The sequence below is a fragment of the Emydura macquarii genome, unplaced genomic scaffold, assembly GCF_026122565.2.
Source record: "Emydura macquarii macquarii isolate MOO-44397 ecotype Brisbane River unplaced genomic scaffold, CSIRO-AGI_Emac_v2 contig_1253, whole genome shotgun sequence".
NCBI classification, from domain to species: domain Eukaryota; kingdom Metazoa; phylum Chordata; order Testudines; family Chelidae; genus Emydura; species Emydura macquarii.
The window spans coordinates 15,530,432-15,552,406 of NW_027131390.1; the positions used below are offsets into that span (position 1 = coordinate 15,530,432).

The 21,975-nt window shown below is 44.8% G+C and overlaps 1 protein-coding gene across 1 annotated transcript in view; it reads right to left on the minus strand.

The window, feature by feature from the left end:
- LOC137153136 (synaptotagmin-like protein 2) overlaps positions 1-21,975 on the minus strand; it is a 66,505-nt gene that overhangs the window by 9,020 nt on the left and 35,510 nt on the right. The window contains exons 5-16 of the mRNA XM_067548208.1: positions 19,859-19,952; positions 19,327-19,420; positions 17,633-18,742; positions 16,013-16,111; positions 13,811-13,899; positions 13,217-13,318; positions 11,176-11,345; positions 9,320-9,422; positions 6,874-7,035; positions 5,918-5,996; positions 4,250-4,349; positions 1,234-1,439 (exon numbers count right to left, since the gene is read on the minus strand). Coding sequence (XP_067404309.1) covers positions 1,234-1,439; positions 4,250-4,349; positions 5,918-5,996; positions 6,874-7,035; positions 9,320-9,422; positions 11,176-11,345; positions 13,217-13,318; positions 13,811-13,899; positions 16,013-16,111; positions 17,633-18,742; positions 19,327-19,420; positions 19,859-19,952 — 2,408 coding nt within the window. The remainder of the gene's footprint in view (positions 1-1,233; positions 1,440-4,249; positions 4,350-5,917; positions 5,997-6,873; positions 7,036-9,319; positions 9,423-11,175; positions 11,346-13,216; positions 13,319-13,810; positions 13,900-16,012; positions 16,112-17,632; positions 18,743-19,326; positions 19,421-19,858; positions 19,953-21,975) is intronic.

A 21,975-nucleotide genomic window follows, 5' to 3' on the forward strand; every position in this document is an offset into this window, starting at 1 on the left:
GGAGCCACATCTGCAAAATACATCAATATGTCCCCGACTTTACGCGTCATAATCCTGGTGAAATAAATTGGGCACATGTCTAAGTGCTTGCCTGAACTGGGACCTTAGACTGTAAACTCTCCAAGACAGGGACTGTCTCTATACAGCACAACAGGGTGCCAATCTCCATTACTGTGATCCAAATAAATCTAATAATATAATAATCTAATAATATATACTAATAGTTTATGTCCAGCAGACTATACTTTTCAATTTTGTGCTGTATTTCCAGCTACCATAACCTCAGCACTAACTGTGTACCATGGAGTACCCAGTGTGCACCCAACACCATTTTAAGGTATTCATTATTGATATTACTTGTACATTTCAATATATTGTTATAGAGGGAGTTACCAGGTGGGACTGGTATACAAGTTCTTTTTTTTAAATGGCAAGCGCTATTCAGTCTAGGAAAAAGTGCTGCATTCTTTGTTTGTGATGCAGTTTCTTTGTGGGGAGCTGCTGCAAACAGGAGAGTTTCTTCTTTGCCTCTCTCTCTCAAACTAGAGCCAATTCTTAGGATAGAGTTGCTTCTTAGGATCCAGGTATTGGTGCAGACTCCCAACAGTCCCAGGTTTTGCAGGACTGTCCTGCTCTCACCTATGAAACCCCTGTCCCAGTTGAAATGGCTCCTGTCTTGTAGGGCTGACTGGGCTCTTCTCCCTGCTCCAGGCATTGCAACCTGCTTACCCTCCTCCCCCTGCTCTCCAATTTTCTCCTTGCTTTGAGACAATTTTGGTCCCAAGTCCTGCCCCCCACAAGCTTTTCTTGGCCCCTCTTCAAGCTTGGAACAGAACCCAGCCAGCCCCTCATAATAGGAGCTGCTGCTGCAGGGTGAGTGCAGGACAAGGTCTCTCTGTAACTCCCCCACCCTCCCATCCCCTGGGGGGCAGAACATGTCCCACTTTAGCCCATGGAACACTGGGAGGGATATTAGTGTCTGGGCTGAGATTTCTGAAAGGGGGGTTTGCCAGCATGCTGTTTGTGACCACCTCTGACCCAGGACTGGTGTGTGCATGTAAATCCAAGTTACACTTAGAATACACCCATACTCACTGTCACTGACGTCTCCTCCAACATGAAGTGGACCAGGAAGGCCCCATCATGTTCTATGGCTCAGCAGAGGGGCGACAAAATTTAACAAAACTTAGTTTAAAGAAAACAATCTACTGACTCAAATAAGGATCCATTTACCTGTCCCAAGACCCAGCCTGATTCCGCCGAGGAAGTGATTGGTTAGTTTTTCATGATCCCACACAGTCAGCTCAACACAGGCATCTTTCAGATCCTCCGTGTGGAACCCATCGTACACAATAGTATGATTAAAAACAGGGTTTGGGTCTCTTTTTATAACTCGGGTCTTCTGGTAACTCTTCTTACTGGTGTCTGGAAGCACATAGCTTAGAGAGGAGAAAAAAAATACATCATGTAATGCAGAGCTATTTTCCAGCAAGGATGGATCTGAACCAAATTCCTGGGTTCAATGACTCCTCAATTGTGAGCTTAGGGGAAATTTGATCTCAATTTAACAACTAGTCTGTATAGACATGAGAATTGTCAAAAGTCTTAGATGATAGAAGTTTTTTGCCATAAGATTCCATCTTAAAAGTGAGAGTTTTCATGAAGAATTTTCCCCATTTTAAAATGTGATGGTTTTGGCAAAGATTTGGTGTTTATTAAAATTATTCATTTTCATTTAATACTTATAAAAATAAACTTTTTAAAATAAACAATGTCTTGAAAGGACATTAGCGCAAGAACCCAATGACTGTAATACCTACCAGCGCTAATCTTAATAATAGTTCTGGACCTCATCTCAGTACAAATTCTAAACAAGACAGAAAGTCATACAGGATCCAACCCTAATACAAGCCCAGGGGTTCCTACAAGAAATACATTCAATGGCAGCATTGGTACAATTATTGGCCTCAACCCAAAACAAACACCTACTGGCCCCAAGCCTAGTGGGACCAGCAAGCCCTACCACCTCCAACTCTGACCCAGGGATTCATACAGTCCCCACCTCTAGCCCGGCGAGGGCCCAACCTTCACCCGAGCCCAGAGCTCTCTGCCAGCCCCAACCCTAACCCGAGCCCGGGGAGTCCTACTGGCTGCAACCCTAAATGTAGGCTGGGGTGAGTAGGGCTAGCCAGGCTAGGTTTAGTGTTGCAGTCAGTCAAAGGCCCCACTCTTGATCCTAGCCCAGGGCCCTGTTGTATGAATTTAGATGGAATATATGGGGCCAAAGGTGTTAACGCTTGTCACTGTCCAACATTAAACAATGTTAAACAAGGGTCAGGATTTGATACAGCGAGATCTCCGCTTGCTGAGTGTCACGGCAAACACATCTTTTAAAAATCCTTTTTAACTCCTTATTAAAGATTCAGAGACGAAGGAAAAGCAAATGAAAGCATTTGAAATGTAAAGTATTAAATAAGGCTTTCATGTTAACAACTTTCCTTGTTCCCTTTCCCTTTTTAGTTAGTGAGAGTTTAGAAGGAATATCCCCCTTGTCCAACTGTCTTTTAGATAGTGTTAAAGATGGCAATTATCCTTTTTGGGGAAAAGAGATGTTAGCAGAGATGGGCTGGAGTGGTCATTGCTGTTGTTGTTAAAGTCTGATTCCATTTCTTAAAAGAAAAAACAAGATGCACGCAAAAAAGAGGAGAAACAAAAAGAACAGCAAAGACGGAAAGCGTAGCTTCTGTTTCCAGCATTGACTCTTGCAGCCTAACAGCTGGAAAGACACAGGCACAGCATATGGTCTTATCAGCCACTCTGAGACTGGCAAACTCGTACCTTAGGGCACTGATTTTAGCTGCCTCTTTCTGGTCACAGGCTTACAGCAGTGTCGCAAAATATACAGTCTTGGCTGACTAAGCCAGATTTATCAGACAGAAGGAAAAAAGGAGAAGGGTAGGAACACTTTCTTGGTTTTTTGACCAGCCTTTTATGGAACAGGCAGACCCAATACCCAACATCACAAACACAGGACTATGGAGAGGACAAAGCCTGGATCCAAACTTCGAGGACTGAGGCCATCTCTACTCTGCATAAACATGGACAGATACCCAATCTCTCTCTCTCACACCACTCCATTAAACAATACTGAAGTCCAGAGGTTCCTTTGCTTTAGGATTATGAAAGCAAAGATCCTTCAGCATGTAAGTCTCTAGATCTTGTCAATATCAGTGGATTTCTTTAGGAGGAATCTTCAGCAACTGAAGGTAAACGTATCATTTAGCCACATGCCATCAAGAATGCTTTATACTCTGCTGTCAGCTACTGGCAGGAACTGAAAATATGTCAGTTCAAAGGAAAAGTAAATTGAATACTAATTCTCTAATTAAGATCCTATTATTTTAGGTTGCAGCTATGGCACTAAGACCTATAATTCTGAGTGGGAATGTATGAATAATAAAATAAAGACCAACCCAGCTGCCAGACAGATTCACAAGGTTTCGATGCATGGTTTGTATGGTTATTGGCACTACAGAAAAGAGCCGTGTGCTTTGCACACATGTGCTTGGTCTAGCAATTGGGTATGTTCCCAAAGCACAGACACCCTAGCATTGCTCCAGAAAGGCTGGATGTTGACATGCACCTGAAGTAGCCCACTTTGCCTCACTCTTCCCCATCTCAGCTGCTGTTATAAACGAGAACACATTTTGCTGAGACCAAGACTGAAACTACGGTTCTGTGCTTTATGTGCTTACGTGACATTTAGAGGGGTGCAGCCACACAGTTTGGGTATATCAAACTTTCACACAGAAAGGAGCGTACAAAGACAAAACTCTCTTATCTCTCTGTGCCTTGTGTGTGTGTCCATCTGTCCTTTTATAAACAAAATACTCAATTTCTCTTGAACACACAAAGTCAAACCCTGAGGCCCTTTCTCCATTTTTAATCAATCCTCACTTAGGCAAAACTCCCACTGATATCAGTGAGAATTTGGCCAGAGTAAAGACATCAGGATTTGGGCTCTGGTGAACAACAAAAGGCAATTCACCCCAGATGGGTCTAGAGAATAGAGCACTGCACCTGAGATAGCAGGCAGCTATTTATAGTGCAAAGAACTGATGCATGCTAGGTGAGAATTAGAAGAGAACACACACACACACACACACACACACACCCTACCTTCCTGGAGGTATGAGAGACCAGCACCTTCCCCACTTGTTGCATATATGGAAAAAGCTCATACACGTACCATTTCACAAAGGAGTCAACTCCAGAAGGGCGCAACTGTAGGAGGTCCTTGCTGTCTTTGACCCAGATATGAACTTCCCCAGATGAGGGATTCTTTGGACCTGCCATTTCAGAAAATAGAACTGTTTTCAATCAAGTCCTGGTAGTAGTCAGCAAGCACAGGAGCAGCTTCCTTCTCTAAAGCAGTGGTTCTCAGAGTCAGGGGGGTGCGATATGGATCATGGGGGAGCATGGAGCAGGGGACAGAGCCGGTCCAGCTCCACGCTCCCTGGAGACGGAAGCAGCCACCGCTGCCCACCTCCTGCAGCAGCCCCCTGCCACAGACGGGCACACTCCCCGCGCTGCTGCCCTGGCGTTGCTGCTCCCGGTCCCTGCTTCCTGCACTGCTGCCGGTGCTCGCTGCTCCCCGCTGCTCCCCTCGTTGCTGCTGCCACACTCCCTGTGCTATAGGCCCTGTTTTTTTCTGAAAGGGGGGAGTTCGGGGGCATGATTGTTATGGCCTACAGTGCAGGAAGCGCCCCCTTGCTTTTTTCTGAAGGCTCCCCCCTTTCAGAAGGGGGAAGAGGGGATGTGATTTGCGGGAGGTGGGGGGTGCGATTGCTAGACAAAAGTCCGGGGCGGGGGGAGGAGGGGAGGAGCTCCATTTAAAAAGTTTGAGAACCACTGCACTGAAGTGTGAAGGTGTCGATCCAGAGCCTAGCTGTGACCCCTACTTCCCGCAACACACAACTTCGTCTAGATACAAGTCGTGCTGGTTGCAGCTGCTTGTCAGCTTGTTTGTCCCAACAGCCCTGCACTGAAATGCTCCTACTAAAGATGCTAGAGGCAGCACTTGCTCTCATGGCCCAGCAGAAGGTGCTACACCCCCAGAAAAGCCGGTTTAGTCAGGCCAGTCTGCAGCTTGGGAGGTGGCGACAGTAAGAGACGTGTGATCAGAGGCAGAGGCACTGGCAGGACTGAAAACTCTCTGCAGCATGTAAGAGAGAGGAGACTGATCTGCATTATTGAGGGGAGACATCCAAAGAGCACAAGGGAGCATGTTATATACCCTCTTCTCTGCTCATTTCATCCGAAATCTGCTGTTGTCCTAGTGCCCACCCACACTCCTTCCCCCTCGAGAGGGACGACATTTCCTCTGGACCCCACCAGAGATCCAAGCAGACTGTAGTCCCCTGCCTAACTAACTTTTCCTTTTGTCAGAGCCACTGCCCAACATTTCAGCCGGCAAGTGCTCTTGTCCTGGGAGTTCATCTCCACTCAAGACTGACTCTGAAGGATTCCCATCCCCAACTCCACCTCTTTCGCCCCAAAACACCCCAGGATGCAGCTACCCGCCCCCATCGGGGAGTAAGTAAACAGGGCTCCATTCAGAACTTGCCAGCACAGCTGCCTTCGAACAACGGGCAGAGTGCACTGATGAGCAAGAGGAAGCTCCTGTCTAACCCAGAGCTGAGCAATGAACAGCAAAGGGTTGATTAAAGCACAAACCATACACAGCCTGCAGACTGAAGTCCAAGCACCTGCAGTTGTTCACTCACGCTAACCACAAAGACCATCTCTTGCTCTAATGAGATTACCCTTTAAGCAGGCCTTAAATAGACGGGGCTGCAAGCTGCATACCCTCTAGGCACTGGTAATATTTCTTCTTAATGTATGAAATTTATTTTACCTAAACTTCCTGGTGGGACGTATTTAATAGACAGATTCATCACTCCTCGATGATCCACACCATTAGTGGCAGAAAGGCTCTGAAAAAGAAAGATCTAAGGCTAGGCGAAACGTGCCTGTATTGGCAACAAACCCCCAGCAGCATTTAAGATCAGTGGGGATGTTCAAACCAATAGTCCCTAGATATTTATGGCTGGAGCAGTTTGTTCTCGGGGGAGGGCTCTTCACTCTGAGACTTTGCTTCCTCACTTAGTCTGTCAGAACCCAAAGGCCCAAAACTAGTTTGTGAATTTATGAATCCAGCTTGAGACACTTTAAAGGGACCTGATTTTCAGAAGGCAAGTGCTCATCACTTTCTGAAAAATCAGGCCTCTTTAAAGGGACCTCAAACTGGGCATCTCAACAGAGAGGCACCCAGAAGCCAATTGTCACCTGATACCCAAGTTATCCTGACTGTCAGGGTGTGTTGCAACACCTAGCTGTGTAAGGACAGAGAGGCTGTAGCCTTGAGATGCTCTAACAACCTTCTTCATGCAGCATGTGCAGAAAACAGAGAAATGGAATGACACTTTTTGCTTTGCCTTTGTCCGTGCTAGCTTCTGATTCATTTCCAGGTGCAACGTAAGGTGTTGCCTTTGACTTAAAAATTGCCACGTGATTTGGGCCTTGGCTACCCTTGCTTCTCTGCTCATGTTCCACCGTGGCGGTTGAGATCAGATGAGGCACTAACAGATCCCTTGTTTAAACTGGACAGTTACAGTAACTTTGAAATGTACTCCCCACTCTGGCCCAACAGGCCACATTTCCAGGTGGAGAGTGATGTCCTTTCATTGGCGCTGTGCCATTTTGTCAAGCTGTTAGTTAAGTTAGTGAGTTCTTTAACACTTCGATAAAACATTCAGAAACGCTCAGTCATAATTAACACACTGAGCAGGATACCAGCTGAGACATACTTACCCGTGGCTTCAGCATGTACCAGTTGAGTTTCTTGTTGCTCCAATCCCAGCTAGCTAGGTCTATTTCTATCTCTCCCAAGAAGCTGTTACGTCCTAGTGGGTCATTGTGCCACACGGAAAGATTTAATTTTTGGATCAGCAACACCATTTTCTCTATTTTATACTATAGGGGAGAAAAAGAGGGTTGGGCTGTTCAAAATATTTTGCTTTTGTCTGAATGTTAGATATACATTTTTAACTAGACCTAATTTTTTTCATCAGTGCAAATGGAAAGTAACAACCTGTCCCAGTGCAGCCTGAAAAAGAAACAAAATAGAAAACAAACCAAAAGACACCCACTCTGTGCTTATTTTGAAGGATTGGGGCCCCTTCCTTGGACAATTAAAAATCTCATGTCAGCCTAGCTGCTTCATACTCTATTCAGATATTGCTAATGCAGGGAAACAACAACGAGTTCTGTTTTTATAAGGATACTCCAATACATTTATAACAATTATTAAAAAGGATATAAGGTTTTAAAATAATCATTAGAGCTTTCATCAGTAAGATCATAGTAGTGAATGCTGCATAATCCCAGGTGTTATAAATGGCAGGATAGAGGAAATAAATAGCTCAGGCAGAGCTGGTCAGAAGGCTTCTCAAACCAGATTAAAACCCCCTTTTCCAATCCCAACACAACCCCAGTATTGCCAACCTCAAACACTCAAAAATCGCGACTCAGTCCTCCCAATGATTGTACGACTGGCTCTAAAAGCCATGGGATTTTTAAAAAGAGAAAACATTTGGGGGTTCTTTTTATTTGCTTTTACAATCTTTAGGATTTAACATGTTCAAAATTTCCTCTGCAACCAGGAGGGCTAGAGCTTTTTGTTTTTTCAAAATGAAAGCAGAGACTCTCATGTCATCACAGGCCTCCAGCCGCTGTGGCTTTAGGAAACCCACCAAAGTATCACGAGACTCATGATAAAATCAGGAGGGTTGGCAACATCTCAACCCTCTGATGCTGGGGGCTGAGAAGGGTTTGAGCTAATCTCCATGTTGTTTGTTTGTTTGTTTGTTTGTTTAAAGGAAGCTTGTTGCTTCTTGTTGTTGCACAGAGCCTTGAAAGCGTAATCCAAACAAAGAGGGCTGGATACCGGCCCCAGATTTTTCCAGAAGTTATTTGCAAGTCACCCCTTCTGCTCCCCCATCTCACTCTTCCTGAGGCTTTGGGGACTGTAAAACCCTCACCCACAAGTCCCTTGATATTTTGGAGGACCTCCGACTTATTTATGCAGTGCCAGCCTAAATGTTACTGATGGCATTAGGGGCACTGCCACAAGCTCCCTCCCGGCCAGGTGCCTACACATGAGCAAGGTCCTTTGCTAAGCAGCCAGTGTTACCTCTGTCACAGTCCTAGAGGTTAAGACCAGAAGGGACCTTCTGTGTCACAAGCCACCACCACCACCCAGCACCTGCACACTAACCCCAGCAACTGAAACGAGACCACAGCATTCCAGCCCACGGGAGACTAGACTATTATGTGCCACAGGCAGAGAATAGGAGGGACCAAGGTGCACCAGTGTCGGAGGCTCCCGCAATGGCAGGGAAATGATTAGGTAAGATGAGGAGTTTTATAGCCTGATTGAGTCCTGAGTTTTCGAGCCTGACATACGAGTCCAACAGCTTATAACGTGAGCCCTGATCCCAGTTTTGACATGTCTCACTCTGTGGTCTTGATCAAGTTACTTAACCGGTCTTAGTTTCCTCAGTCTGTGAAATAGGATTGAATATTAATGACCCACCTCATAAAGGGGGTGGCACACTTCAGTGGTTACCATTATAAAGGACTAACATTCACCAGAATGCAGAGTTAGTTTTATCCAATGTTGCTTTTGCGAGCTGTACAGGCCCAGCTCCTCCTAGTTCTCTATCCACATCACAAAACCCACGGTCCCAACACAGTGCCTTTGCTGGCAGCCTCAGCGTAGAGCAGAGGTCTTCACAGCCTGGGGCGCGACCCTCTGAGAGGGCATGGAGGAACACTGTGGGCGGTGGGGGAACCCCTGCAGCCTTGCCCTGGGGTTGAGAGCGGGGAAGCTCCGCTGCCCTGCCGCAGTCCCTCGCTCCAACTGTGGCCCCGCTCCTAGCCCCAGCTGGGAAGGGGCAGCGTGGACAGGAGTAAGGGGGGCGCGGAGTAAAAAGTTTGGGGACCACTGGCCTAGAGGTCAAAGCATAAATGAGCATGGTGGCTGGGCTATCTTCTCAGCCATGGAGGTAGCCTGCTCAGATCAGGGCCGGGTGACTTTGTAAGGAGCATCAAGCTGGAGAGCAGAATCCAAAGAGGTTAGGAGTACCCACAACTCTGACGGAAGTCAACAGGGCCTTGCACTTCTAGGGAGCAGACCCTGGTGTTGCCCATGAGTTCCAGGTGTGCGATCATAAAGCTCATGGCAAAACATTCTTACTCTTAACACTTCGTTGTAAACGGGATTCACTGTTCTCTTCTTCACCGAGGTTTTTCTCTTGCCCATCCTAGCTTTGTCTGGAAGCAGATAAGTTTTGACATACCTGGAAAAAAAAGAACTCCAGCTGAGTAACATTCAACACTGCCACGCCCCAATGAACAAAGGAGATTTCTGCACGGTGACCTGGAATTTATGGTCACAAAAGATCTGGAGCTGATCATCTGGAACCAAAACTAACTTGAGAAACCTGCTAGGAGATTAGCTCGACTTCTGGGTGAAGTTATACATCGAACGCTAATGAAATCAGAAGCAGGCAGCTCCCCAGCCTATATGTAAAACTGTAAAATCATCAGACCGCTCTCTGTGACAGGAAAGACAGTAAATGGGATAGTGGCCCAGCTGTCATACCATAAGATATCTGTACATGCACGACTGCGGCAACCTTATGTAAGGGTAAAATAATAGAAGAGAGGAGGAAAGGTAGGATGTCTCAAGGGGACTGAGCTTGTCACTTCCACATTTGAGTCCGAACTGTATTGGTGGTAAGCCAAAGCTTTCACCATCTGAAACCATCCAGTTGCTAGTGGATAAGCATCCACATCAGTAGAACCACCATTACAATTTGGACTGAAGTGCTTTCTTTTAGGTATTCTCCACAGAGGGGCCAAGGACTGATAAGGCACAAAATGGACTCACTCGGGAGAATACACCCCACATATACTGTGAAGTTCCATCCTGGGCAGATGCTCTATTATCTGTATTGATCTCCAGCAAGCCCAAGGTAAGGGATGTGAAGTATTCTGAACCCTTCCAGCTTTGGAAATGCATGCAGAGCTTGCCAGGCCAATACAGTGTTTGGAAATTGCCTGAGAACTGAACTACCCTTTCACTCCCAGATGTGGTACCTCCAGGTCAGGATTATAGTACATAGGTGTGGGGGAAATTTGTATGGTTATTGCTTGTGCCACAGAGCATGATCACATGGACAGGGCACTGGATTAATGGACCTGGGTTCAATCCCTAGCTCTGCTTCAAACTCCTGGTGTGATTTTGGGGAAGTCAATCCATTTCTGTGCCCTAGCTCCCCATCTGTGAAACAGAGATGAACAATACTTCCCTGCCTCACAGGGTAATTTATTAATGTTTGTAAGTCATTCAGATACTATGGCAATAGGGGCCACATATGCAGATAGACCGATTTCCTTTCAGTTTATGGTGCATCTCTGCACCAGAACGAACGTGCACAGTTCTAGTTCAAGATTTGCTACAACAGAGAAGAGCAGCAGCTCAGAGTATTAATTGTCCCCTCCCCAGCAATTATGTTGTGGGTTTTGTCCTACGCTGATCTGCAGAGTATAGAAGATATTCCACTGAAGCTCCGGCAAAGGTTAAAAAGGATGTTATTCTTTTCAGCTTCCCGATGGATAATCATCACTGACATCCACCAAAGTGTGTTTACAATGTAGTGGTGGTGGTGGTGGTGGTGGTGGTGGTATTTGCCACCATATGCCCAAAGGTCTCTAGAAACCAAACTAAGCAAGAATCTGGTCATACGAAATTTCATGCACCCGTATCCCCTATTGTCTTCAATAGGAATTCCAGGCGCACAGCCCCTGTCATGACCAGAGCCTGACGTTTCAAAATCCCATTAAAATTAAAGGCAATGGCACGTCCCTTATCGCTTCCAATGGGCGCAGGGCTGTCAGGCAGTACTGCCCAGCAAAGGAGAGAAATCTGAAGGAGGGAGGAAATCAATACCTTTCTCTACAAAAAACATTAAACAAGTGAAGCAAGAATTCCCCCAGGGCAACAGATCAGGCAATTTAGAAATAAAACCAAAACAAAGCCTCACTCACGGGTCAGATCTGCTTTTTCTCTCATCCACCACAGCCAGGTCCTTGCACTGGGAAACATAAATCTGGAATTCTCGGTTTTTCTCGTCATAATCCAGAGCAAACTGAACAGTCCCTTGTGCATCTACGCTCCCGAAATCACCACTGTACACGCTGAGCACGCTACCACTCACCTGTTCGGGCAGGAGACCAAGGTTAGTGTTAATAAGGCAGGCAGCCTCCTTATGCTAGAAAAAGGTAACAACTAGCCCTAGAGGTACATTACAGCAAAACATTCTGTAAACACTCTGTGCTTGGTCTTAGCTGGCTCACGGATACAAACATAATTGTGTCCCAAATCATGTGAGTAAGGGCTGTGGGATCAAGCCCCCCATGGCATGGGAGCCAGGCGCGCAGACTGGCATACTCTCAGGGCAGTGCTAAGAGATACTGAATGTCTGAATTCACCAAGTGCCCCACTGACAGAATTTTTCATCCTGAGATCTCAAAGCCCTCTGTGAGGAGGGGGTAGCTGGGCCACCAGACCACAGCAGACCGAATGAGCCATTTTACCCCAACACACAACAGGACAGCTGCCTGTTATTCTGATCCAATATCACCACTGGGTTTTTCAGAACAGAAAAAAGTTGAGACAACCAGAACTCATTGCACGCATCTACAATTATAGGGCCAAATTCCAAAGTCCTTACTCAATTGTTGTGCAGTTTTTATTCAGGTTAATTCCCACTGATGTCAGGGAATGCTTTATCTGAGCAAAGACTGATTAAAAACTGAGCAGGAACCTGAGGGTTAGGCCCATTGTTATTATACTGTTAAGCACTCTCAGTGTGCATGGTGCTGTACAAAACAGAGGCAGACAAAACTCCTGCCCTAAGGAGCGGATATTCCATCAGCTACATTCCTTTGTGTGCCTGGTTGCCAGGACTGCACATACAAATTATGTGTTTGCACAAGGAAATGGATAGCTAGACACCTACAGAATCTTCTGCATTCACAAACATAGCTGTACATTTACTCCCTCGCCTCGGGCCCCCATTTAAAAAAAAAACAAAACTGGCCCATCCCATTGCCTTCAATAGGAGCAGGTGATTAGGCAGAAATCACACACAGGCCCAGAGGTGAAAGATGAGAGTTTTTTTCCATTACACCAATTACTTGGATTCACTGAAGGCATATGTTGATGACATTGCAGTATACAAAGCAAGTCATTAACCCGCAAAACACCCCTGGGCGATATTTCACCCCCATTTTATAGGAAGTTTTTTCTGCTATTCAGCCTCATTTTTCTCCCTTCTTAACTTCATTCCATTATCCCTCAGGAATCCCCTAAATATTTCCTCTCAATTTTTGGAGCCAAATTCACTGCAATGGCTCATCCCAGTAGATAGTTTAGGGTTGGATTTTTCGAAACCGCCTAAGTGAGATAGACACACAAGACCTGAATTAACTTGGGCAGTTTTAAAAATCCCACCCCAACATGCCTTTCCCCTTACTCTTCTCTTCACCTAGATCATGTAATCTTTCCCTCAGAGTCAATTCCCCTCATCCCATTTTCGTTGTGCTTCTTTGAATTCCCTCCAGTTTGTCAATAATGGGAAAGATGGTCTTGCTGTTGGGGCACTGAACTGGGACTCAGGAGATCTGAGTTTGGTTTCCAGTTCCGTCACATATGTCCTGTTTGTCCATGAGCAAGTCACTTAATCTGTGCCTCAGTTCTCCCTCTGTAAAACCAAGGTAATAATCCTTCCTTTCTCCCACACATTTTCGGTTTTATTTTTGGACTGTAAATAGCTTGGAGCATAGATTGTTTCTTACTCTGTTTGTGCTAATAACTAGCACCTTGATCTTGGATGGGGCCCTACAGACACAACTATAACATGAATATATAATAATAAAAAGAAAATACAATCATTATAACAATTCTCCTCCTCCTCACGGAAACATAATACGAGACTCCAGGTGTCATAGCACCAGAGCTAAATGCAGCATCACTGCATCCTACTGCAAACCTCTTTTTAGCAAGATGAGCCCATTAAGTACCTACCGAAGAGACTGATGCCATGTCCGAGGAGTGGCTGCCTATGCTAGGAGTCTTTCTGTGCCTGTTAAACTGGAAGCTGATTTCTGAAGCCGTGTCCGATTCAGTCTGTACAGAAAGTAACAGGCATCTTTAAACACTGCATACGAGCACTCTAAAGCACAAAAACCAATAGCTCAGCAGACTCCCATCAGAGACAGATGCAGGTTAGACGAAGGTTTAAAAGGAACGCAATGCAGGGAGTCTCCCTCAGGGATCTTCCCTCTGACTGACTGAAAAACGTCATCATTAACTGACTCTAAGTGGAGCTGCACAGAATCTCCCTGGCTGAAGAGAAGATAATGTTAGGGCTTGAGGGAGAATGACCAAGGAGAAATCCTGGGGATCCTCCAGGAATATTTTTGTTAAAAAGGATTTTTGACTCAACCTCCCAAACTGAAGGCAGGAGTGCTTCGAGTGACCACACAGAGCGTCATCTCCAGAGCTCACGGTTCAATCCACACGTAAGAAGAGCATTTGCAACAATGTATTTTACTGAGATGCAGGTGTTATTCATGTCGGTTAAAGTGGGTGGAGATTGGGCTATGCACACATCCCTACCTCAGATAGCAGGACAGGGGTAGATCTGCTCAGCTCTTTAGCGCGGTCGGGCTCAAGAAGTTGATGGGTTATCTGAGGCTTATTGTACGCTGCAGGCACAAAGAGGAAAAAGGCAACACGTTGTCCTACACGCTGAGGCAAGAAAACATAATAAAGACAGACCCAGCTTCCATTACCTGTGGCATGTACACAGGGTTTGGGATGAACTAGGGAAAAGATCTCAAAAGTCATTGGAGTTCTAACCATTTACTGCACATCTGAATTTGGTCCTTTAAGTTGAACTGTATCCCTGAAATACTTTCAATTAACATTTCTGAACTATTTTCAATGTGTTTTCATTATATTTGAGGGAATGTGTAAACTTCCTCTAGTGGCTAATTTAATCTAAACATTAGCCTAAAGAGTTGTGTGTCACTTACTATCTTCAAGCTAAACAACAACAGTTTATCTCCTTGTTAATTTAGGTTTAATTTAGGATAGACTGTAAACACAAAACCAAAACATTTCTGACATTTTCATCTCTTCGTGTATTGCATGCAGTATTTACTGTTTGCAAAAATCACTAAGGAATTGTGCCTACAATTTCAGAGTTGAATATGCTTGCCTTCAAATACTTCAGATGAAGACAGGCAGATGGACAGATGCTTATTCTGAGTCCGACTTTCTCTTTGCAGTCATGCAGACACATGATCCAAAGCCTACTGAAGTCCATGGGAAGAATTCCATGGATTTCAGTGGCTTTGGATCATATTATAAGTTATCAAACTCATCATTAATATCTGATTTCATCTGACAAAGTGGGTTGCAGCTCACGAAAGCTTATGCCCGCAGAAATTTGTTAGTCTTTAAGGTGCTATAGGACTCTCGTTGTTTTTGCTGTATACAGTCTATCACAGGTACCCCTCTGGAACTGATTTGATCTTGATGCTGCATGAGATATGGGGGAAAGTCATCTCACTTCTTAATTATTGTTTAAAAAAAGAATGATATTGGCCATTAACATCTAAAGGCAAGTTCTGCTTCTAGTCACACAAGTATAAATCAGGGAAACTCCACTGACTTTAATCAGTTCCTTAACTTTACACTGGCGTACCCCTGAGCAGAATTTGGTTCGCCTTTGAATACATGGTGTGCACTGATTCCTATTAACATTTTTTTTAAAAAATTAGTTATTGCATTGGCACAGACTAGCTGGTTTTCCAGAATATATGGCAACATCTCAGGGGGAAGATCCAAAATCCAAAATTAAACAAACAAGGGGGGAAAAAAAGCCTTGTATTTAAAAAAAAAAAAAAAAGTGAGAGAGTTTTAAAAATGTGCCAAGTTAGAAAGAGGGTTAAGACATTTAAACAGCCAACTTATATCAAACCTATTTGATCCTTGTTTAACTTCTTTCCAATGACAAACCTCTTTCTAAGACAATGGGCTTGATTTTAAGATAATACACCCTCTCTCCTCCCCCAGTTATCAAGATCAGTTATAAAGGCCTACCAAGCTACAGTGATCAAAGCACCCAAGCACGCTATCCATACTACAGAAACCTACAAGTCATTTTCACTTCTAAACTGGAGTAAACACAATAAATTGCTGATTCCACTCCCCCCGCTCCAGGGTTATTATTTTGCAAACCAGTGACACATCAAAATAACACTACACAGGAGATTTTGCTACCTTCCGAGTTAATGGCTCTGAACAAAACTTCACAGCAACCTTAAAAGACAGAGGCTGAAATCCTGGTCCTCTGAACAAAGGCCAAATAACTGAGCTGTGCAACGTGGGAAACTGGTGCAGCCAGTAATGCCACTACCACAGTGTCACCTCCTCCAGCCTCTCCGAACACAGGGACTGCAGCCAGCAGATCCTTATTCTGCCACAGTCCCAACCTCTACTATGCCACTGAGTGGGCTGCCATGGAGCCCAATCCCACAGTGCCCAGACAGCCAAGTTATGGGCTTTTTATCACCCCACTGAAGCCACCAACGTTTCACCTACAATGGATTTACAAGCCAAAAATGAACATCAACTTGGTTAGAGGTTTACTGGGTAGGAATCTAATCCTAGGCATTATCAGCTTTCTAATTTGATGATGAAACATTCTTTGCTTAGTCCACCTATGAGAACCCAATGGCTGCAAGATCCCGGCCATAAAGCATGATCTTATGAGAATGTGAAACAGAAAGAGGAAAGACAGACATTACTCACTGTCACTGGTTGTGTAAATGTTCACCATGCTCTTGGCTAAATTAATGCTATTCGCTCGTGCCAGAGCCATGGCAACAGGGGATTGATCCTCATCTTCCTCTGGAATAAATTAAAAACCAAAGCACCAAAATAAGCAAATGAATAAAAAGAAACAATATATCCAGAACATATGGGTCTCACTGTTGGCATGTTAATTAAAGAATTAGGACACTAACTGGATTAAATAAAGGGGGAGATTCAAAGGCACACATGGCTGTTAGGTGCCTGAGAAAAAAATCTCCCCCAAAACCAAAAACCCAAAACAAAACAAAAAACGTATCTCCATCATGGAAAAGGCAAACGCTTAAAGGATGAATCTAGTCACCAAAATAGACCATCATTGGCACAAAGCTTCCCACACAACACACGCCACCTGGCGGGATCATGACTGTGATGATAACATTTAGACAAAGAAATTTAAATATATCTTTGAAAAATTGCCAGGTACCTACATGGAACACATTAACCGAAAGCGCAATTCGGTATTTCTACCAAGATGTTAGGAGAAACAGAATAAGCCGTGCCGTGGCAGCTCCACTTGAAAATAAGGGTAGGTAAAGTTTAAAGAAAATGTTTTTAAATAGATCCTTATTTGGCATTATTCTAGGCCATGATAAAAGCAGAAGGTGGCTAAGGAGGCTACATATGAGACCCAGAGTCTTCCACTTCTGTCACTAGCCGCATAAGCACAACGCGCATTTTAAGAAAAAACAGCCCCAGTACTGCAAGAACAGTTTTTTCACCTGCAATTTCATGCTCGCTCAGTTCACCTTGCCCCTAATAGCAACCCCTAAGGCATGTAATCAAACTCACACCTCAGGCAGTTAGGCATATCAAAGCAACATCACCATGAGGAGGAGCAGGGCATAAAAACCCAGCAAGATGAATAACGGCAGTGCAATTAATTGCGGTTGCAATTTTGTGCATTAGTTTAAAGGTGGATAAAATCTTGGAGGCCTGTGAAATGCCCAAAAGTCATTCCCATCTGAACACTGTTTGGGGGCCTCAATCCAATTCCGGATGGAGAGGTCTCCATACCACCAAAACAAAAATAGCCAAATATCCACTATGCTAAAGTAGGCATCCTGGTGTCTCTGATATTCCTAGCAACACTTCAATGGGATGAACAAATAATTCCCTGTAATAAACCCAAAGGCCATCTTCTAGCCCTTATACAAGAACACTTGTCCCTTCTGGTTACCTAATTAAGATGAAATCTCTGGGTAAAAGCTCTCCGATGGAGGCCTCTACAGACAGAGTGGAGTGATTAGACAAACTAAACAGTCCTCATCCTCAGATTAGGTTCCTCCAGGTCAGAGACTAGGCCCACTGGTGGGGTGATGTGAGGAAATTGTTCAGTACTATTGTCCATTCTACAACAGTACGGTGGACAAATAGAGGATTTCTCAGTCTCCAAAGATGCTACCCTGGCACATTCCACAAGCACTAAAACTTTGTGCAGGAAGTAAAGAGGGGAAAGGGCCTTAGGGAAGAGAATACGTGCAGGGAAGTAGAAAATAAATCTCATTGGGATTCTACTTGTTAGGGCTTCATAGGGGATGCGGCTGGAGTTCTCAATACCTGAGAATATAGCTGAGTCAGTTCCTTGAATCGCTTCTCTCTCCATGGCTGGTTCACTGTGCATTAAGTTATCTGCAGGCTCTCGGGTCTTAGGCAGCTCTCCATTAGTTTCCATGTTGTCTTGAATGCCCAAATCAGATCTTTTATCCCTATCACTGTCACTGTCTGAATATGCAGGATCTATCAATATCTGAACCCTACTCGCCAACGAATCCACCTTGCGTCTGCTTTCTTCAGCCATAATATACTCATCTGCAGGAGTTTCTGGCTCAAACGTGCTGCTGGGCTCCTCTGTACTGGGTGATTGTATTTTGATTGAAGGCATTCGCACAGGCAGTTTGGATTTCCTCAAGCAGCGTTGTGCCTTTCTCTCTTCCTCCTGCCTCCCATTACTTTCACTCGGTGAATTTCTAGTAACCACTGCTCCTTTGCTCTTGCTATATGTAGACCTGGGTAAAGAGGAGTTTGAGCCCTTCCTTGGATGAGCTACGTAGCATGGTTCATCTTCACTAGAAGACAAAGTTACTGTTCTTTTATAGGGAATTCTGGTTTTCATGGAGACATTGGACTTTTCTTCACCATTTTGGCTTTGATTAGACTGTACAGAGAGAGAGCGACTCACTGTGAATGGTCTCCCATTTGACTCCATCAAGCTGGGTTTTTCAAAGGATTCCTCTGAAACATTACTTGCTACTACAGTATCTGCACCTTTTTCCCAAAAGTTCCTCAGGTTCTTGAAGTGTTCATGATCTAGGCCAGTTTCCTCCTCTTTATTGCTCATTGAAGAGATAGTATAGTTGGCTCCTTGCTTCAGAGTCCAATTGTTTTCTTCCTCTCCAGACAGTAATTTTGAGCTTTTAAGTGACTCTCTCTGTGTGTGACTGCCCTCAGTCTGCTCTGTGTGATTCACAAGAGCCTCTGATCTGACCAGGCCTTTGCTCGCTTTCCTCTTGACTGGTATCTTGCTGGAAATATTAGTGTCTTCAGGGGAAGCTTTCTGCGTTGCTGGGGTTCCACTGGCCACATCAGGAACCTCCACCCCAGAAGAATAACTGGACTGAAGCATATCCTCTTCCGAGAGTTTACCAGGCGACGGATGTACTTCATGACCTACAACAACAACATTCACAGCCTATTCCAGGAGCTCACACAATACTTCACCACAAGGTTTGTGCTACAGCTGATCAAAATGAAAGGGAGAAAATTTTGCAGAAGTGGCCAGCATTCCTTCCCTCTCCCTTTCCCCCTCACATTTTGAAGTTAAAAAAAAAAAAAAATATTTTTTTTTTAAATCCCCCCAGCTCTAGTTTGTCCCTGTGAGGAAAAGCAAGCAGCACTGCTTTCGCAGCTTTGACTCTGTTTAGATATTACTCATATGGACTATTTGTGATGCACCAACAGTGTGCTTAGTGCTGGACAAGGGGCAGAAGACAACATGATCCTTGCCCGAAGGAGTTTACAAGCCAGACAACACAAGACACACTAGGGGATCCGAAGGAAGGTTTAGTCAGAGGGTTTCTCTCCCTCTCTCCTGTCTTTGATGTAATGTTTGTGTGTTTCAGGGAACCCATTCCTTTGTGCTGAGGTAAGAACTGTCCTTCATCCTACACACCAAGCAATGCTTTGTGCCTAGATGCCTTCCATGTTGCATAATAAAAGTGCAGATTGATGAACAAACAAAAAAAAAACCATACCTTTTTCAGACACCTGCCAGTTGTCTGTTGTAGCCAAAAATGGACTTATTCCAGTGTTGCTCTCTGCTGGTGAGATGTCACTTACACTGGATCTCTGCAGGGAAAATAAACCCCATCAGTGTATATGGGCTGGCAAAACATTTGGGTATTTCTCACCAGATCAATTCTCTGTCACTGCAGGACTGTCGGGCATTGGTGCACCTCAGTACCTCCTGTTCTCTGCTTATGGCACACAATAGTTTAGTCTCTAGAGGGCTTTAATACTTTAATCTAGTCTAGGTTATTGGACTCAAGACAGGGAAAGCTGGATAGGGCTTAGTCATTTCTGATACAAAGTCAGACTAGATGACTGGATGGTCCCTTCTGGCCTCAAACTATAAAAATTGGAAAGACACTGTCTTGTATCCCAGCATGGACACAAAGCAGTCAGTCTTTGGAGTCCTTCAGGTCTCTTGCTAAGCCAGTAGACATATGTTATGTACAGATCCCAGGGATAATCAAGCAAATTATAGAGGCTACAGGTGGACACTACCTCAATTGATGAGGATGGCAGTATGAAGAGTCTTGGTTTTGGCTTTGGCCGGGTTTTATATCCCTTTGAAGAATCAAAAACAGTTGTATTGGATCTGCAAAAGAGGAGACACACCATAGCAAAGAGATTCCAACACCAAATAGCAAATGGGAAAGTGCATTTTGCGGGGAGGTTTTTCCTTACAGGGTGATCTAACCTTCTTTCATGTCTGCTCAGTTCTGTTGAGCTACTTTTGTTACTTTCATTCTCCATCTGCTCTTTATGCAGACATCTCTCTGTTCAAATCATCCAGAGCGGCTGACTTCATTTATTTTCTTCACTAGTATTTGGAATGGCTTGGTGCACGGTAAAGGGCTTGATCCGGAAGTCCAGGCTATACTAACATCTCTCCCATTGCAATCAGTAGGGCCTTTATAGAGACATCGCTCAATAAAAATAACCTAGGGATTTGTCCCTTTTTCTTGGGGTGAGATTTTCCCCCTTCTGGAGGAAAACCTGAGGGAATAAAACTCCATGAGATCTCTCCCGTGGAATCTCCTTCCCGGTATGTTCCATCAGAGCGGTGGGATTGGCACCGGTGCAGAACAGATGGTGGGACCCTCATATTTCCCAACTGTGTCCTGCGGAGGACTCACAGGAGACAAGAGCCATCTGTGAGAAGGCCCCATGCCTCTGCACTGGTCTTTATCAGCTAGCCTCCCACCCCACCCTACCCTACTGCCTGGCACTGAGTCACCAATGGAGTCACACAGCCTCCAGCTAGGGAACGGCATTCTTGAAACCTCCGCCTTAAATGGAGGCATCAGTGCGTATCCTCCCCACCCCCAGTATGCCCACTCCTTCCCAGCCCAGTCAGTGCCACCTGCTGTCAGACATGGATCCCCAGATACCACGCTGCCACTGAGGCCGGTGGCCACCTTAGCTGCACAGGCGAGGGAGGTCTTCTAGACATGGTTCTAGAAGGGTCTGGGCATGACTGGGCCCCCAGCTCTTCCACATTCAATCCAAAAGCTTAGTGGCATTTAAAGAGGGTTTAAACATTTATACAGATCATGAGAACAGCCACAAGTACATTGGACAGGACAAATATATATTATATATATATGGAATATAAATGCTTCCAGGCATAAGTCAATTGCTAACTGCCTACAGGCTAGGAAGAAACTTCCCTATGGGCAGGCTATGTGGTTGCTTGCCCCTTCCTCTGATAGTTCTGGCCAATGTCAAAGACAGGATACTGAACTAGCTTGACATGCAGGTCAGATGCAATACAGCAACTCCCGTGTTCAGGTATGACTCCCATGGGACTTTTGCCCAAGTAAGGACCAAGAAAAACAGAGTAAAACCCTGAGGATTTCAGGATTTGGCCCAAATGAAATGTAAGGAACTTCTATGTTGGCAAAGAAAGTACACAGAAAACATCCTTCTGCAAGAAAACTCTTTTAGACTGTGTCCTTTATTAAATAATCCCCTCTGATAAACTGCATTGGGCATGGCTGCATTTTTGTGTCATATATAATTGCCTTCCTGTTGCTAAGAACGTTTTCTTATTTTGCCAACCAAAATGCAAATGAGATGGGAGAAACAAACAGAAATGCAAATATTGTAATGGTTTATCCATAGCTTATAAATATTGAAGGCAGTCATCACTTTGCTTGTTCAAGTACAGTGGTGAGGCCGCATTTGGAGTATTGTGTCCAGTTTTGGGCCCCTCCACTACAAAAAGGATGTGAACAAAGCTGGAGAGTCCAGCGGAGGGCAACAAAAATGATTAGGGGACTGGAGCACAGGACTTATGAGGAGAGACTGAGGGAATTAGGCTTGTTTAGTCTGCAAAAGAGAAGAATGAGGGGGGATTTGATAGCAGCCTTTAACTACCTGAAAGGGGGTTCAAGGAAGGACGGAGCTAGGCTGTTCTCAATGGTAGATGACAGAACAAGGAGCAATGGTCTCAAGTTGCAGTGGGGGAGGTCTAAGCTGGATATTAGGAAAAAGTTTTCACTAGGAGGGTGGTGAAGCACTGGAATGGGTTACCTGGGGAGCTGGTGGAATCTCCATCTTTAGAGGTTTTTAAACTGCGGCTTGACAAAGCCCTGGCTGGGATGATTTAGCTGAGG